This window comes from Antennarius striatus, chromosome 6, assembly GCF_040054535.1.
Source record: "Antennarius striatus isolate MH-2024 chromosome 6, ASM4005453v1, whole genome shotgun sequence".
Taxonomy (NCBI): domain Eukaryota; kingdom Metazoa; phylum Chordata; class Actinopteri; order Lophiiformes; family Antennariidae; genus Antennarius; species Antennarius striatus.
In genome coordinates, this window is record NC_090781.1 from 528,121 (window position 1) to 547,297 (window position 19,177).

A 19,177-nucleotide genomic window follows, 5' to 3' on the forward strand; every position below is an offset into this window, starting at 1 on the left:
CACCAACATGTCCATTGAAGTCTGCTCCAATGACAACTCTCTCACTTCTAGGCATGCTCTGCATCACTTCATCAAGGTCCAGCCAGAATTTCTCTTTCTCCTCCTACATTGTGTATATACTGTATATACTAGTGTAATATATATGTGTGTGTGTGTGTGTGTGTGTGTGTGTGTGTGTGTGTGTGTGTGTGTGTGTGTGTGTGTGTGTGTGTGTGTGTGTGTGTGTGAGAGAGAGAGAGAGAGAGAGAGAGAGAGAGAGAGACAGAGAGAGAGAGACAGAGAGAGAGAGACAGAGAGACAGAGGAAGGGAGTCTCGTTACACTCCTGTCCACAAGGTGGCGACAATATTCTTAAAAGCTGATTTCCAACCACTACCAACGGTAACAACGAAAAAGTAACTAAAACCAGGAAGAGGAAGACTGCGGCGCCTCACAGGAGGAAGAGGAGCAACAGGAGGAAGAGGAGCAACAGGAGGAAGAGGAGCAACAGGAGGAAGAGGAGCAACAGGAGGAAGAGGAGCAACAGGAGAGCTTCACACACCGACTGTGAGTCTCCACTTCTTCTCTGGCGGGTTGAGGTCGGAGCGAGTGGGACACTGTGAGCCGGATCGACGGTCCCGTCCCGGGCAGCGGGAGGTCGGGGAGTCGCTCGAAGCTCCGTGACGTGTTGTTGGTGCTGTTAGTGTTGTTACGTGTTGATACCTGTTGTTAGTGTTGTTACCTGTTGTTACAGGTTGTTATTGTTGCTAGTGTTATTACTTGTTACGTGATGTTAGTGTTGTTAGTGTTGTTACTTGTTATGTTTTGTTACTTGTTTTTACATGTTGTTACGTGTTGTTACGTGTCTCAGTTTCAAACTTCTGTTTTGACTTTGCTCAGCCGGTCGGCTTTGTGTCGTGTCGTGTCGTGTCGTGTCGTGTCGTGTCGTGTCGTGTCGTGTCGTGTCGTGTCGTGTTGTGTGCTGGGCCAGGGAGTGTCTACAGTCAATGTTTGACTCCCTGTCGGGTGTCAGCATGTGAGCTAGAATTTACCAGGAAGCATGATGTCAGTGGTGACGTAATGCCCCCATGTAACACATTTAGCGGTGGATACATGTCATAGTAGTGATGTACAGTCTGAGGTTGTCTATTAACAGCTAAACTTTAGCTGCTACAGGAAATGTAATGTTTGTTTAACTCCTACTATGGTGAAGTCATGACCTGCCCCCTCGGCCTCTGATTGGTTTAACCCGGTTATGACTGATCAGCTGTGATTTGAAGTGCATGATCTCTTCTGATTCTGTCTCCGGTGTCTCCTCAGGCACGTTCCCTCTCATGGGGAGGGAAGCAGAGGACTAACAGTGGGGTAGGTACTTCCACTCGGTGTGGTTCTGTCCCCCCCCCAGCTGCTGGTCGTCTGGTCGTGTCCCTGCGGCTCCATTTCACACCTCCGTGTCTTTCCAGGAAGGACTGGACCATTGAGAGGTTGTGACGGCCTCATCCGTAGCTGGCACCACGGCGGGGGATCTTCGGACCTCCATCTGTCGGGTGGTCATCTACCTCCAGAAGGACATGTCTGGGGCCAGCTGCCTACCTCCATATGGGCCACAGGCTGACTGCACCTCCCTGCCCCCTCCTCTGGCCTGCCCCATCACCAAGACCTGCAGCTACCAAGGAACAGTGGGTCTGGGCAACAAGTATGTTCGACTGAACGTCGGCGGGAACCTGTTTTACACCACGCTGCAGGTGCTGAACAAGAGGAACTCCTTGCTGAAGGCCATGTTCAGCGGACAGAAAGAGGTTTTCACCGACAAACAGGGTAAGCTGTCTCTGAGCTGCAGCAACAGTTTGAAGCTCTGTCTTCTCTTCAGGAGAACACGTCAGGGTAAAGTTCAGCACTGCTGCTGACAGTCACAAGTTTAGTGTGTTGTGACTCATGAAGTATGTACAGGTAGTCCTCAAGATACAAACAAACGTGTGCCGCCATGTGCGACTACTGTAGTTCCCTTTTCTTCCACAACCGCCGCTGAGCAGCATAACATTAATATCCCATAGATTCAGATTTCAGGCTCAGTGAACAGTTTGCTCTGATGTCACTTCCTGTGGTCTTTTGGTCTTTCCTGTTGGGGTCATCTGCAGTGTTTCCTCTGTCTTTTCTCCACATCTCTGTGAACTTCTGAGCGGGAAACAAACCCACAATGCATTTCTGTTCATGGAGACGTTCACCAACATGGAGACTGAAGACAATTCAGGTCAGGTTAAAGTTAGAGCAGCAATGTAGACAATAGACTACCTGTCAGGAAACTGTCGCCACCTGCTGTTAGTTCACAGTTATTCATTACTGATGGGTCGTCCACCTGACTCTTGCTGAGCAGGAAGTGACACCAGCGCGTCATTCAGGTCAGTGTGGTGGAACACCTCAGCAGATTAAAGCTGGGCATAGCCTCTACACCCCCCTGGAGAAAATTAATTCAGCAGAGGTAGAGAAGTTACATTATGGTACTACAGGATTTTATTATTATGGGATGTTTTAAGAAGAAGAAGAAGAAGTATACTTTATTTATCCCCGCAGGGAAATTACACAGTCACTCAATACATGCTGTTGTGTTAGTTCTTTTTAACAATCAATGTATACACCGGCCCCCTGAACACAGCACACAAAGGGGCCTGCAAGCATGCAGTTAGTACACATCAAGCAACACACGTCAGGGAGGCAGAGTGACGGGCAGCGGCTTCTGGAACGCGCCCCAATTGAGCAGCTTGTATGGGGGACGGTGCCTTGCTCAGGGGCACCTCGGCAGAGGCTGGGAGGTGAGCTGACGCCTCCCACCGTCAGCTCACACTCCTGGTGGCATCCTGGCGGGAGCGGGATTCGATCCACCGATGGTTGGGGCGATCTGTCTACAAGACGTTTGCTCTACCGCTGAGCCACTGCCGCCCCAAATTTAATGTCCTGTAATAGTTACTGGTCAGTCTGAGGGAATCGAAGTTTAGTATTTAGAGTAGTAATGACATTTAAATGACCTGCTCCTATGTTTAGGACCACCTGTACTTCTGCAGAACAATGTCTCACACTCTATTTTGCAGCTTTATCATCTCTCTAGGAAGCTTTGCTGCTTGTTCCAGTTTTTGTACACCTTCTCAAACGTCTCTCCTTCCTTTTCAGGTTGGATCCTGATTGACCGCAGTGGCAAACACTTTGGCAGCATCCTTTGCTATCTGCGGGACGGGACTGTCACCTTGCCCAAAGGTCGCCAGGCCGTTCAGGAGCTGCTTGCTGAGGCCAAGTATTACTTCGTCCAGGGCCTAGTGGAACTCTGTCAAAACAACCTGCAGGTCAGTCACATCCACACTTAGGCAAAGTCCACACGTAGCCGGGTGTTTTTAAAGCAAATAATTTCCCCCCACTTAGAAAAAAAAATTGTATCCACACAACATCGTTTTCAAAAAACTCTCCGTCCACACGTAACCGCGTAAGTGTGTTGATCAAGACGTTTATAAGCAGAACAATTTCGTAACAACTCCATTAATGACAGGAGGGAGGACAGGGACGTGTGGAAATTCATGCCATTACTCCTGGAGGACAACCTCCATGACAGAGTTCTCCACCAGGGGGCAGAGTGTCCCGGTCCGACCCAAATCTGGTGTCGGTGTCTTTAGCGAGTTGTTGTGCCGATGATAGGCCTAACCACATGGAAATAAACTGCTCAAAAAATTAGAGGAACACTTTGAAAACACATCAGATCTATGCGAGGGAAAAATTATCCCGAATATCTTTCCTGATAATAAGGAAGTAATGTATTAGTAACAAAATGATGCCACATAATTTGATAGAAATGAAAAGGATCAATCACCCTATAGAGGGGGGAAATCAAAGACACCCCAAAAATGAACTTGAAAAAGTGATGCAGCAGACTGGTCCATTTTGCCAAAATGTAGCAACTCAAAATTATTATCAGTAGTTTGTGTGGCCCCCATGTGCTCCTACGCATGCCTGACAACATCGGGGCTCCTGAGATGACGGATGGTGTCCTGGGGGGTCTCCTCCTAGATCTGGACCAGGGCATTACTGAGCTCCTGGACAGTCTGAGCAGCAACCTGGCAGCGCCTGATGGACCTAAACATAATGTCCCAGAGGTGTTCTGTTGGGTTAGGTCAGGTGAACTGGGGGCCAGTCACTGGTATCAGTGCCTTCATCCCCCAGGAACTGCCTGCATACTTTAGCCACATGAGGTGGGGCATTGTCGTGGACCAGGAGGAATCCAGGTCCCACTGCACCAGGGCAGGTTCTGACGGTGGGTCCAAAGATTTCATCCCAATGCTGAATAGCAGTCAGTGTGCCATTGTCTAACCTGTAGAGGTCTGTCTGTCCTTCAGGGATATGCCCCCCCCAGACCATCACTGACCCACCACCAAACCGGTCACGCTGAATGATGCTGCAGGCAGCTTAACGTTCTCCACGGTGTCTCCAGACCCTTTCACGTATGTCGCATGTGCTCAGGCTTAACCTGCTCTCGTTGGTGGAGAGCACAGGGCGCCAGTGGCATAGTTACCACTTCTGGTAGTCTATGGCAAATGCCAATGGAGCTCTATGGTGCTGGACAGTGAGCACAGGACCCACTACAGGAGGTCGGGCCCTCTGGCCACCCTCATGGAGCCTGTTTCTGATGGTTTGATCAGAAACATTCACACCAGTGGCCTGCTGGAGGTCATTTTCTAGGGCTCTGGCAGTGCTCATCCTGTTCCTCCTCGCTCAAAGCAGGCACCAATCCTGCTGAGGGTTTAAGGACCTGCTATGGTCCTGTCCAGCTCTCCTGGAGTAACTACCTGTCTCCTGGAATCTCCTCCATGCTCTGGAGACTGTGCTGGGAGACACAGCAAACCTTCTTGCAACAGCACGTATTGATGTGTCATCCTGTAGCTCCAGGTACCACACCGTGCTATCAACAGAGATGTTGATGCAAGCCAAAGGAAAAACTACAGCAGTAGAAAGTCAGTCAGTAAAAAACCAGCCGAAAGACACGGAAAGGATCAGTGGCCTCAAACTGGAAAACCATTCCTGTTCTGGAGGCCGTCTCATTGTTGCCCCTCTGATGCCCCTGTTGTTAATTTCATTAACAACAAAGCATCTGACACTGATAAACAACCCCATCTACTACTGAACTGACCAGATCAATATCCCACAAGTTTGACTGATGGGTTGCTTTAGTCATTAAAAAGTGTTCCTCTCATTTTTTTGAGCAGTGTACATTTGTTTTTGAAAATACCCGGCTGTGTGTGGCCTGACTGCTGTTGCTACTTTACGTTAGCATTAATTACTATAATGATGACTTTGTTATACTCTTGCCACAAAAAAGGATGCACAAATACTTATGGTGGATCAATTCTTGGGCTAAATTCAAGTCTAAAGTCATGCAAGAACCCACACAGTTTTAAAGATAAGATAACCCTTGATTTGTCACAGAGTGGGGAAATTTGTGAAAAGAAATGTTCTGTCCTCTCCAACATCATGAGAGAAGGATTCTTTACGCCTGTGATGCTGAACTGACTGATGAATTTTTTTGCTGAAATATTTCACGTATTGTAAGAATCTAGAAGTATCACCATGTCTGGATCTCCTTCAGTCTGGAGTTAGTATTTAGGCCTCTGTCCTGTGGAAACATGCCGTTTTGTGCACCAAGCATGATAGCGACAGCCTCACGGGAATCACTGTGCTTTTTGTGTATCCTTTGAGGAGGCAGGTGTAGCATGCTAAGCTAAGTGTCATTGAGTCTCGCAGTGCACACAGGTGTCTGTGCTCCTTCCTTAGATAACGCACACATGTCAGGGACTTCTTTACACCGTTTGAGCTGCAGTGTAGCATCTACGCTAGCGCTGCTTTAGGTGTGGCTGTACACCATCCCAAGACAGGGTTCACACTAACACCTTGAAAGTGGTGTAAATAACATTTTCAGATCAATCCGGCATCTGAGTGTGTGCAGACGTGGACTCGATGTAGTTTGCTCGGACCCAACTGTCCTGCAAACCCTCAGCTGGACACAGGCTGTGATACGGTCACTGATTGACTCATTGGCTGCCAGCACTTTGTAGCAATCGATCTCCTTCGGTGGACTTTCTCCGACGCTCTGGACATTTACCGGTGTTTTCTTTCTGATCTTGACCAATCCCATGATGCTTTGCCGAGAGCCACACCATGTTCGTTCCCTGGTGAGCTCTGACACACACAAACTTTGTTGCGTCATAAGATGTCACAACTTCTCCCTTTTCCTCTGATTCACCATCCTCTGTTCCGTACCTGGATCAGTGGTCATGACACTAAATTCCATGATAAGAAGCCTGACTCTCACTGACGAGCTTCATCAGTCCGACCCCCAGCCCCCGCTGTTGAAAAACGTCACTGACGTCACTAGACGTCATTTTTAGCAAGTAAGTTCATATGGAAAACGTGATTATAGAATGTTAACTCTGTGTCTACCAAAGACGCCCCTTCATTCCTGGGTATTGTTGTGTTTTTGATTGACAGGGCAATAAAGAGCATCCTCTGTGTGTAATACCTGTGATCACCTCCAGGAAGGAAGAGGAGAGGCTGATCCAGTGTTCTGCCAAGGTAAGCGGAGAACAGGCCTCCATGTCATGTTGTTGTCACTGAGGTAGAAGGTGTTGTTGTAGACTGATTGAACAGCTTCTTGTTCCTCGTTCAGGGGAACAACTTTCTGCACACAGTATTTCTGTCAATAATTACTGCGTTTGATTCAGACATTTAAACACTTGTTCCTCTCCGTCAGCCTGTGGTAAAGCTGGTGTACAACAGAAGCAATAACAAGTACTCCTACACCAGGTGAGAAAACCTCCAGAAGACTCCCGCTTCCTCCTGCAGAAGTATCACTCGTTCATTGGTTGTTCAAGCTAATAAAAGGAATGAGCTACAGGAGGCGGAATAAACGCTTCTCCTCATCTGGTTGTTTTTGTCTCAGCAACTCTGATGATAACCTGCTGAAGAACATCGAGCTGTTCGACAGGCTGTCTCTCAGCTTCAACGGCCGCGTCCTCTTCATGAAAGACGTGATCGGAGATGAAATATGCTGCTGGTCCTTCTACGGCCAAGGCCGCAAGCTGGCCGAGGTCTGCTGCACCTCCATCGTCTACGCTACAGAGAAGAAGCAGACAAAGGTGAGGGTGCGTTCAGACAGATGGGGCAGTGGGAGATGGAGGGTCATCAGTAGTGTCACCAAGACCAGATGGAGGGGGGTCAGGTTCTGTTTCACCAGGACCTTTGACCTGACAGAGGACAATCAATGAATTTTCTAAATTGCATGGAATTACCTAGGACTTGACGCAGCTGATGGTTCTGGAGTTGTTGCTGGCACTTCAGAATCAGAAGCTTTTATTGGTCATTATGGGAGAAATTGTTTTTCATTCCAGCTGATCTGTTACAGAACGTAACGACAAAGTCAGAATAAAAATAGACAATTTAGAATTAAGAAAAAAGAACGAGGAAATTATGGATAAATAAGAGAATAAATAGAAGAATATATAAACATCTGTACAGATTTGCTGTCTGCTTCATTCCTCCTCATCACAGCATGACAGTCTGCAGTTGTTCAGTTTGATGAATACAGGCAGGAAAGATTTCCTGTGGTGCTCAGTAGTAAATTTAGGACTGCCTCCTGCTGAACGGACTCTTCTGACCCGTCAGTGTTCTGTACAGTGGGTGGTACTCATTGTCCAAGATGGTCTTTAACTTGCTCCACCTCCAACACCGCCGTCAGAGTCCGACTGAGCCCCAGCAATGTCTCCAGCCCTGTAGATCAGTCTATACAGTCTGTTGATGTCCACCACCCTCAGGCCGCTACCCCAGCACCCCATAGCGTAGAGGAGAGCACTGGCCACCACAGACTGGTAGAACACCCTCAGCATGATGCTGCACACATTAAAGGACCTCAGCCTTTACAAGAAAAAGACAGCTTTGGTCCTTTTCATAGAATAGGGGTGTAAATGTGGGTTTTCTAGTCCAGTCTAGTCGTGGAACCGTACCAGTCCAGCTGGGTGATATTTGTCCGTGTTGACTTGTGAATTGTCGATATCTTTGTGTAAGTTGCTAAATTGGGGGGGTGTCTGTCTGACCTTGCTCCAGGTGGAGTTTCCTGAAGCTCGCATTTACGAGGAGACCTTGAACGCGCTGCTGTACGAGACCATGCCACTGCCAGACAACTCCTTGCTGGAGGCCACATTCCGCCGCTACAACAACTGTGGCTCTCACAGCGAGGAAGAGGAGGGGCCCGGAGGCGCCGAGCTCCATGAGCGTGTACGTCGGATCCACGTCAAGAGGTACAGCACGTATGACGAGCGGCCACTTGGACACTGACTGAAACCATGGAGTCGCCTGCTGCCGCTGATGACCGATAATCAGACATAAATATGACGCTCTTTACCACTGACAGGATGTTAATCCAGACTGTGTAGACACTCAGAGTTTATCAGCTGCTGTCAGAGACAACTGCTCTAAGGATCCAAAGAACACTAGTCGTCCATAAACGTCCAATAGTAGTGGAGGACAAGTCACAAACATTCACAGTTGTAGCATTTATACACTTATCAACAGAGCATGCTTCATAGTTATACATGTATTTTCTTCAACACATTTACAACAGCGAAAGTTGAACCTGCTAGTGTCCCAGGAATAATGTGCCTCTGACATGTTTTCATGCAATTACCCATGATGCCTTCTTTTCCTTTTGTGAATATAAAAGTTGTTGTTTTTCAACCATTCTTGTTTTCTTGTGTTTGTCTGTGGTGCCATCTGGACACCAGTTTGTACCTCAATCAGAAGCTGCTGGTTGTTTCCAGACCAGCTCTGCCTCCTCCGACCATCAGTCAGTGATGCCATTTCACCATTTTTAAATGAAACCTTCTCAGCAATTAAAGCTGAACATCCCACAGGTTAAATAGGACGACTCAGCCCTGTGTTTCACACATCATCAGCAAGAACTCAGCACTGCACTCCATAAAACTGGACAATAGTCCTCCCTCTCCCACAGAGGGAAATGCAATTGTTTTATTACTAAACCAATCAATCAATCAATCAACTTTGATTTGCAAAGCACTTAATCACATCAGCAGACATTTCAAAACGCTTTAACAAACAGAAACCCAACTGAAACCCCCAGAGCATCAGAGACAGTGTCGTGGAAAAAACCCTCATAGAGGAAGAAACTCCAGGCAAGACCCAGACTCTTGAGGGTGGACCCAGATTCTGGAGGGTGGACCTAGACTCTTGAGGGTGGACCTAGACTCTTGAGGGTGGACCTAGACTCTTGAGGGTGGACCCAGATTCATGAGGGTGGACCCAGACCCTGAAACGCAGCAATCTGCCTTGACCGGTGAAGTGTGAAAGGAAATACAAGAGAGAGACAGAAGGTTGCAGATAGGCCAGAAAGAGTTTCTGTCTAAAGTTTAGATCCAGCCTCTGAAGTGTCCGTAGTCAGTAGGGCTCTTGCGATGGGGGAGTGTCCCGTCCCTGTGCGTTGAGCCAACCAGATGAGTCAGTTTTTTCCAACGCTGGCGGTCTTGTGCCAGCTGCACTGCATCCTCCACAGCGATCCCCTGTGGTCGGAGGTCGCCAGCGATGGCGTCAAGCCATTGGGGGCGGGGCTTGCCTCGAGGTCGTTTCTAGCCTGCGGTCTTAGGGTTAAACTGGAGAATGGCTCTTGTTGGGTGATCAGAAGGAAGGCGGAGGACATGACCAAACCAGCGGGCACGATGTTGTGCCACCTGGCAAGAAGCTCTGGGCTGGGATGTGGGGGCTCTAAGCACTTTGTTGGAAACCCGCTGGGGCCACCTGATGTTTTCGATGGTTCTGAGAGCCCTGCTATCAAAACCATCTATACTGGCAGCCAGGGTCTTGTTTAAGGGCAAAGTTTCCGAGCCGTAGAACAGGATGGAGAGGACGGTAGAGTTCGTGTTTTCATGAACAACACCAGCCCCCCCCTACACACCACCTTCTCCCAGCAGAGAAGCACCTTCAGCGGCAGACTGCTGTCACACAGCACCTCCACAGAGAGGCTGAGGTCCTCCTTCGTGTCCCGTGCCATCAGGGGGTACAATGACTCTCTCAGGAGGAGGTGGGGGGGAGGTGGCGAAGTCAGCACGGGGTTGAATATGGATTTAATTTAATTTAATTTTATACTGTTTATATTTTTTAATGTTATACTGTTTATATTTTAATTTAATACTGTTATATTTTTAAAATTTTATACTGTTTATTTTTTTAATTTTATAGTGTTTATATTTTAGTTATAGTTTAGTATATAAGTCCTGATAGTGCTGCATGTGTCTGTTAGTGTAATGTATGTCTTGTGGTATGTCCTGTGATGTCAGTGTTTCCTTTTCTCCTGGTGTTTATCCAGTATTATTTGTTATGTAATGTCTGAGCAGTGGATATATACAATTTCCTCCGGGATTAATAGAGTATCTATCTATCTATCTATCTATCTATCTATCTATCTATCTATCTATCTATCTATCTATCTATCTATCTATCTATCTATCTATCTATCTATCTATCTATCTATCTATCTATCTATCTATCTATCTATCTATCTATCTATCTATCTATCTATCTATCTATCTATCTATCTATCTATCTATCTATCTATCCATCCATCTAAATTAGGACCTTCGTCTTGTGTGAGATGGACTGGTGCCTCCAGAGTGGCTTCCAGAGAGACTGCAGAGCTGATGCTGCCAGAGCTCTTCTGCAGAGAATCTCTGGTTTAAGGTCCCCATTGTCCTTCACTATGGACCCCAGATACATAAAGCTCTTGACAGGCTCCACAAGGTCATCACCCAGCTGCAGGGGAGGTGGATCTGGTCCGTCACCAACATGCATGAATTTGGTTTTGGTCCAGCTCACTCGAAGACCAAGCTTCTCTGCCTCTCCTCTGTATATGATCAGGGCGTCTCTCAGCTGGCTGTAGGATGAGCTGAGTAGGATGGTGTCGTCAGCATACTCCAGGTCAGTTAGGTGGTAGTTTCCAAGGGACACCCCAGGGACTCGCTCACAGACCCTGGACATCAGATGGTCAATGATGCAGTTAAAAAGGTCAGGAGCGGCCACACAGCCCTGGCGAACGCCACTGGAGATGAAGAACCAGTTGGAGTCTGTACCGTTGATACGGACACAGCTCTCTGCGTTGCTGTAGAGCAGCTTGAGCAGGGCAACGATCTTAGGTGGTGCTCCAAGGGTCTGTAGAATACTCCAGAGTGAAGCATGGCAGACAGTATCAAAGGCAGCCTTCAAATCAATGAACTCGATGTATAGCTGGTGATCTTTAGGAATTCATGGGTCTTCTCTATGAGCAGGTGAAGGGTGGAGATGTCTGTGGTCGAGCAGTTAGGCATGAAGCCAGCCTGCTGGAGACTTCTGATGGCTGGGAGAGTACGGGTGAGCAAGATCCTGGTGAAGAGCTTGCTGGAGATGGAGAAAAGTGTGATGCCTCTGTGGTTGCTGCAGACTAGCTTGTCTCCCTTATGTTTCCAGAAGGGTAGGATGATTGCTCTGGTCCAGTCAATTGGAAGTCTCTCTGTCTCCCACACATGGTTGAAGGTGTGGGTGAGCCATTCGACAAGACTGTCACCACCAGATTTTAGCATCTCACCCGTTACTGCACAGATGCCAGGAGCTTTCCTGTTGTTAAGTTTTTTCAGAGCGGCTTTGAAGCCGCTGAAGTGGGGACAGGATTTCAGGCCTTCAGATTTCCTGTCTTCTGTACTTGTTCCCCACCTGTCAAGTAGAAGCACGTAGACAGAGGCAGTATCTCGCAAGCATGTGAAGCGTATTAGCAAGAAAAGCAAATAAAGAGAAAAAAAGAAGCTCCTAAAGTAATTAATGAAACTCCCCTTAATGGGACAGGGAGAGAAAATAGAGAAAAATACCCTCAGCAATCTCGGCCTCTAGCAGCTCATCTAATGGAATCTGTGTCGTTCCAGATTGTAAGATTAATCAAAGAGGAAGCTTTTGACTCTTCTCTTAAAGAAGCTAAGTGTGTCTGCGTTTTTGGCTGCCAGGACCTCCACGAACAGCAGCGTCACATCCAAGATTGTCCTGATCTGTAGAGAAAGGTCCTGGGGTCACTAATCACACAGAGCAGCATTCTAGAGGATGATGAGGGGGGAGATGAAGAGGGGGGAGATATTTTACTTTCATGTTTGGACTGTTTCACACGTAGAGACGGGGCGAAAACGTAATCATTTTTAATTAGTGTGTTGTTTCCCATCATAACTGACGATGCAGTTCTCCACTCAGTGCAAAATGCTGATGATGCACCTGAGCACTCATCACACTCATGTCTGAAATGTGGAGGTTCTCAGGCATCCAGGTTGAGGTCAGTCAAGAAGAGCAAAAACAGAATCAGTTGAACTTGGTTCCCTTTTTTTTGGTTTGCTCTTCTTGACAAATTTTCGATGTTATTTTCAGGTTTCGATAGTACCAAACCATTTCAGCATGAGGTACAAACACACATCAGGTGGAGCGCTATTCATGTTGTTATGAGTCGTGTCAAATGACACAAAAAAGGCCATAAAAACAGGTTCTGTCCTGTGGTGTTCAGACTCCAAGGCCTCATCGTGCTGCATCAGAAACGTGCTGAAGCTGTGAGCTGTCGCAGGCTTCTCCACTTACAAACACCTGTCATTTACATCAGCGCTAACACTATTAGCAACAGTCACTGAACACAGCTTTCTCAGTGTTTTTCCTGGCATAGTTTGTGGTCCTGTCTGTTGGGTATTACGTAACTCTGTCGTCTGTCTTGTCCAGGACTTGGTGGGAGAAGAGTTTCCCCGCCTCACGGGGTTTCCCCGCCTGAGACTAGCTGGGACAGGCTTCAGCTCCCCGTGACCCGTGCAAGTGGCTGAAGCGGTTAAGAAAATGAATGAATGAATACATCATGGTGGTGCAGTGGGTAGCGCTGTCGCTGCACAGCAGTGATTCCGGGTTCGATTCCCGCTCTGTGTGGACTTTGTATGTTCTCCCCGTGTCTGCGTGGGTTCTCTCCGGGTTCTCCAGCTTCCTCCCACCTCCACAAACATGCACTTCAGGCCAACTGACCAGTCTCAAACTGCCCCTAGGAGTGAGTGTGTGCTTGCCTGTTCGTCTGTCTACATGTTTCTCCGCATTGCACTGGTGCCACACCCAGAGTGTACCTTGCCTCACACCCCAAGTCCACTGGGATAGGCTACAGTTACCCCATGACCCGCGACAGCAGAAGGAACCGGTACTGAATATGAATGCAGATGATGGTAGAGATGTGGGCAGCTTTCATGTTAAATATGCTACTTGTAAGGGGACGGTGCCTTGCTCAAGGGTACCTCGGCAGTGCTCAGGTGCTGAATGGAGGAATTTAAATTAAAAAATTCCATGGTGAACTGTCTCAAACACTTCAGACAAATCAATAAAAATGTGATGCACAATGCTGCTTTTTTATCAAGTTAAACCCTAATTGTAGGGTTTAAACCCTAATTGTTTTTTCTAAAACCTGATTGAAATTCTGATAAAATAGTATTTAGATGGAAAAACTATTTTAATTAACTTTGAGAATTTGCTTAACACTAATTGATTGGATATTAATATTAGCCTCACCTGGTCTGTCAACACCTTCTGGGAAAGGTTAGATCTTCTTTTCCCATGGGCGTGTCCCGTTATGGGTCGCCACAGCGTATCGTCCTTTTCCATGTCGGCCTGTCTTCTGCATCCTCCTCTCTAACACCAACAGCTCTCATGTCTTCCTATCGACATCCATCCACCTTTCTCTGTGGTCTTCTTGCCTCTTTCCTGGTAGCTCCATCCTCATTATCACCAAAATCCTCATCATCTCCCCTCTGGACGGGTCCAAACCATCAGTCTGTTCTCTCTGAGTTTGTCTCCAGAACATCTCACCTCGGCTGTTCCTCTGCGGAACCCATTCCTGATCCAACCTGGTCACTCCTAGAGAACCTCAACATCTTCATTTCCTCCACCTCCAGCTCCACTTCCTGTCTTCTGTTCAGCACCACTGTGTCTAATCCATCATGGCTGTCCTCACCACTGTCTCTAATCCATCATGGCTGTCCTCACCACTGTGTCTAATCCATCATGACTGTCCTCACCACTGTCTCTAATCCATCATGGCTGTCCTCACCACTGTCTCTAATCCATCATGGCTGTCCTCACCACTGTCTCTAATCCATCATCTGTCCTCACCACTGTCTCTAATCCATCATGGCTGTCCTCACCACTGTCTCTAATCCATCATCTGTCCTCACCACTGTCTCTAATCCATCATGGCTGTCCTCACCACTGTCTCTAATCCATCATGGCTGTCCTCACCACTGTCTCTAATCCATCATGTCTGTCCTCACCACTGTCTCTAATCCATCATGACTGTCCTCACCACTGTCTCTAATCCATCATGACTGTCCTCACCACTGTCTCTAATCCATCATGTCTGTCCTCACCACTGTCTCTAATCCATCATGGCTGTCCTCACCACTGTGTCTAATCCATCATGACTGTCCTCACCACTGTCTCTAATCCATCATGGCTGTCCTCACCACTGTCTCTAATCCATCATGTCTGTCCTCACCACTGTCTCTAACCTTGAAGTGTTGGACTGGCAGTAGACTCTCACTATGGGATGTGGAACAAACAGTATTTTCATTATAATCAATAACGGTATAAAAATCCCTCAGTGAGAGAACCTGAGGGTTCCAGGGACGTCTTCAGTTTGGCCCCTGGAGCAGACCAGAGGGGCCCCTGGAGCAGACCACAGGGGCACCTGGAGCAGACCAGGGGCCCCGCTGGTCTGCCTGCTGCTGATGGGGGGTCTTTGACTCATTCATGTGGAAACGGAAACAGAATGGAGTGTTTTAGCGCCTGTCTGATGGTGCAGGTGCTCCATCCGGCCACATGGAGGCGCCATCAGGAGTCTGACGGAGGGAATCCGGCCTCAGGAGGGTGGGGGTTGTTCTACCCACGTTGCTCTGACGTCATTTATTTTGCAGCAGCCCAGCCTGTCAGCCGCCGGATGGTCACAAAGCTCCATATTTAGAATCCGCGCTGCGGTCTGGATGTCAGTCCGCGGCGTTACGCGCTTCCTCCGCGGGACTCCGCCTCTAAACACCTCCAGCCGGGCCCCCCAGGACAGCCGTTCCCACCCGGGGAAGATGCTAAGAATAAGTTGCGGGCTCTACAGGTCGGTGTGGCGGTGATGCTGTCGGGCTGCGGGGCGGGGCGGGGCTGGATGCGGGGGCCCCCGGGCCGCTTCCTCCATTGATCCGCGGGGGGGGGAGGGCGGATCCTCTGACGTCAGGTGGAGCAGCTCGGCTGCGTCAGAGTCCAGCTGAGAAGGAAGAAGGAAAGGCGGACAAGAGGTCCTGCAGGCCGGGAGAATGGAGGGCTCCACGGAGGAAGACCACAAGGAGAAACTACTGTGGAACGTCAAGAGGGAGGTAGGCAGACCCCCCCTTCTCATTCTGTCCCTTCATGACATTATTACCGTCAGATCCCGACAGCAGCCGGTGAGTGTGGAACGGAGGAGCAGCTCGGTCTCTGCAGGTGTTTCACCTGCTGGATCCGTGTTGTTCCAGTTTATCACAGTGATAAAGAAAAACACGTTTTACTCAAATAAATAGTATTTATCGTTATTCTGGTCCCGATGAGACGGTCAGCTTTCATGAAATCGTTCCTATCATGTAGAATCTGTGTGATAAATTCATTTATCCCCTGACCCATAATCCTCGTGTATTTGTTCAGTTATTAGAAATGAAGTTGTGAAATAATATGTATTATTCATCCTTACACTTGAAAGTAATGCTGTGGTGAATCTCACCCATTTCATCTGCTCAGGAGAAATCACTGCGCTCAGTGTTATGCTTGTTAAAAGACAAAATGGAAATTCTACGAGCAATTAAATGATTAAATTATAGGCCTTCAGTGTAATTAGTCAATTAAGCAATATATTTGGTCAACACCTTTTTCATTCAGGTACAAAATACCGACATTATCAAATTAGTTTAAATGGTCTCAAACGTACATGAAGTGTCTCTAATGTGTGTTATGCTGTGTGTGCACAGTATCAGATTCTAAAATATTTAAATTTATAAGAAAACGACACCTAAAAAGACCGCCCACCCCAGGATTGTGTTGACCTCATCACCTGATCCTGGACCAGGACAACCTCCCTGGAGACTGGATTACTACCTCCAGCGTTCTTATGAGCATCCCTCAGAATGTGTCTCCTCTGGCAGAAGCGTGTGACGTGTAGCTCCGTGTAGCTCCGTGTAGCTCCGTGTAGCTCCGTGTAGCTCCGTGTAGCTCCGTGTAGCTCCGTGTTTTCAGTGCAGGTTGTTTCATGTTCATCCCAGCAGCTCAGCTCAATGCTGCAGGCTTTTGTTCCTGGAGATGAATGTCTTACAGTCAGGAATAAATCACTGCTCCTCCTCCGGTCGGGTTCATCTCTGTTGTGTGAAGTGGAGGAGACTGGATGTGGCGAGCTGTGGCTCGAACTGGGAGCCGCTGGGAGCATCAAGTCTTCATCGTTATAATGAGTGCAAAGGTCAAGCTAAAAATATGGAGACATAGAGAGATGGTAATCAGTGTCCTCGCTGCTCAATCAGACGGCCGACATCACAATCAGCTCCCCTCAGTGCTTCACGTTATCCACACACGAGTGACCAAACACGACCAGCGCAGCTTCATGACACATCGATTTAAAAAGCCTGATACATTTAAAATCTTATGGTATGGAATTAGGATTAGCTTTGACATTTGACTCTGTCTTCACGTGCAAGTCATTTTTCCACAGATGAACCTGCAGTGTGATTTTTTTTACATTTTGCTTGAAATCCTGCCTAACTCTAATTTTCGTGAGGTTCTCGTCAACCCAGTGGGCGTCGTTATGGGACAGGTAGGGGTCAGAGCTCTGACACCGTCTCAGCACAGACACATCCGTGAGGCGCAGAACACCCAGCGACACGCCCGTTTGACACCAAACAGCGCTGACCAGCGGCAGACGTTCTCCCTGAAGTAGGAACAGATGATGGATAATTAATGATAATGAATGATAATGAATGATAATGAATGACATGCAGCAGCTGTCAGAAAACCCAACTATCTCTCCAAGTGAACGGAGTTGTTACAGGATCACACTGAACATTCATTCCAGTGTTCCTGTGTCACTCTGGGCAGCAGGTCTGGGGAGGAGGCCAACAGTTCTATCAGAACAGCCTCACGGGTGGAATGGATTCTGAATCTAACATTTAAAGGAGGTCACACGTCAGCGGGGGGGATGTGAAGCGTCTGCTGCTGTTTGGTTCTGTTTCCTATTGTCCCCGTCCTTTGGGTCCACGACAGCGACTGGTTTAGGTTCACCAGGTCATACATGTACTCGTGAAGAAGCCTCTCCAGTGTGAGCACTCAAAGTGAGCTTCAATTCAAATGTACCGCACATACATGACGTACAGCACAGATGAGACTGCAGTCCTCTCAGACCCACAGTCAGCAACACGAGCATTTAGCACCAACAGCAGTGGAACAGACACTGGTTCTGTCTCCTGCCCTGAAGGCTGCAGGGATTGTTTGATCAGAGGCTAATCTGATCCAACAGCCCCCACTGACACACAGCTACACGCAACACGTAACCGTTATTTTTCCTTTGTCTTGCTTATTTACAGTAGTTCAACCCACAGCCTCCTCTGTCCAGACAGGGGTGGCTGTGGACTGTGTGTGCGTCCAGTTAAAATCAATGGTGTGACTGGTCACCAGTCATCCCTGAGATGGGCGTCACGTCACGGTGACATGTGGGTCTGTGGTCTGGAACAGAGCTGCCTGTGGCTTCAAGCCTCGCTGCTGCCTCAGCATTGCTTGGCAACTGAAAGCTGTAGCAGCTCCCGAAGAGTTAAATTACATCAGTTGGAGATTAATAGCACAGCGGTGAGGCGATCCTGTCAGGTGGTCTGTCACACAGAAGCAGGAAGTCCTCTGGTCACCTGGAGCCATCAGCATCCTCTGCCTTCAGTGGGTCCAGACGAAGTCACAGCAGCCAGTACAGGACACAAACAGGTGTAAATAAAGAACACGTTTTGTTACTCTTTCAGCAAAACTTGTTCACTGAAGGAGTCATTCAGTTTTCAAAAAAACTTCCAGTGCGGCTGAACCTCGGTTTACATCGTTAACGGGTTCCAGGAGACGTGATTAAAGCTGAATGAACTGGTCTCCAGAATAAACTGGATAACCATTCCCAGTTCTGTTCTGAACTTAATTAACGAATGCATTTTAATAATATTTGGTTAATCAAATATATTTTAAGCTGATAAAGAATTAAATTTTATTTTTAATAATAATACAGAAAAACTCTCATCTCGTCTTCAGCCTCTTCTTCCTCATTGTGGGTCACGGGGGTTTCTACGGGCTAATAATATATGTTTTTATTCTGATTTATTGTACAGTAACATGTGCTCTTAACCCTTTACTAGTGTTTTAATAATTCCAGTATTTGTGGCGGGCAGATGTAAAGTGGAGGAAAATGACGTAAACCTGTTTTTTTTTTCTGTGTATTTTTTTACTTTTGTAAAGCCGAGGTCTACCTGTAGACAGCGACTGCTGCAAATGGAGACAGGTCTCAGTAATGTCCAGGTTGGGGGCACTTTTAACCTCTTCTGGTTTGGTTACGTCCCTCATCAGAGACTTGATGCACAGAGATTCACAGACGTCACCTTTTCTCAGCAGCATTGTGATTTTGAGACGGTTGAGGAGCGTCATTCGGGTAACGCCTCACAGTGATGTGATGACAGATGATTGGACGCCACTGGTGACCTCTGATCCTGGCATCAGAGCTGCTGCATGAGAAATGACAGCATGGACTAGAAATGAAAAGGTCTTCTATAGTTCACTATATTCCGGTGGAACTAAGATCTGCAGCGATGTTCTCTGCTCCATGTGGCTGTAGTGCAAAAACAAATCACAAATAATGTTTGAAATCAATCACCCCTAAAAGAGCCCCAACCCAAGAAGAGGCAGAAAACAGAAATGAGACAACGAACACAACAACACAAAAGAGACACACCTGCAATAAACTGCAGAAAACTGTAATAAAATCTTCTTGCACCTTCGAGATCCTGTGAGACCAGCATCCGTCTGAAACCACAACTGAAGTTTTCTCTTTGCTT

At 47.6% G+C, this 19,177-nt stretch overlaps 2 protein-coding genes across 6 annotated transcripts in view; both read left to right on the forward strand.

Annotated features, from left to right (window-relative positions):
- The first annotated feature begins 412 nt into the window (after positions 1-412).
- On the forward strand, positions 413-8,746 carry tnfaip1 (tumor necrosis factor, alpha-induced protein 1 (endothelial)). 3 transcript variants are annotated; one of them, XM_068318017.1, is made up of 8 exons: positions 413-545; positions 1,299-1,343; positions 1,442-1,796; positions 3,144-3,313; positions 6,501-6,584; positions 6,763-6,815; positions 6,952-7,147; positions 8,112-8,746. In XM_068318017.1, exons 3-8 carry the CDS (start codon positions 1,550-1,552, stop codon positions 8,340-8,342), a joined length of 981 nt encoding a protein of 326 aa, XP_068174118.1. In that variant the 5' UTR covers positions 413-545; positions 1,299-1,343; positions 1,442-1,549; the 3' UTR covers positions 8,343-8,746. The 3 variants fall into 3 exon arrangements, with proteins under 3 accessions (XP_068174118.1, XP_068174120.1, XP_068174119.1); XM_068318018.1 differs by lacking the exon at positions 413-545 and adding an exon at positions 570-635; XM_068318019.1 differs by lacking the exon at positions 1,299-1,343.
- A 6,305-nt stretch (positions 8,747-15,051) lies between these two features.
- Positions 15,052-19,177, forward strand: part of sgsm2 (small G protein signaling modulator 2) — a 93,495-nt gene continuing 89,369 nt past the window's right edge. For all 3 annotated transcript variants that reach the window (XM_068316894.1, XM_068316895.1, XM_068316896.1), the window contains exon 1: positions 15,052-15,460. In XM_068316894.1, coding sequence (XP_068172995.1) covers positions 15,401-15,460 — 60 coding nt within the window. In that variant the 5' untranslated portion in view covers positions 15,052-15,400. The remainder of the gene's footprint in view (positions 15,461-19,177) is intronic.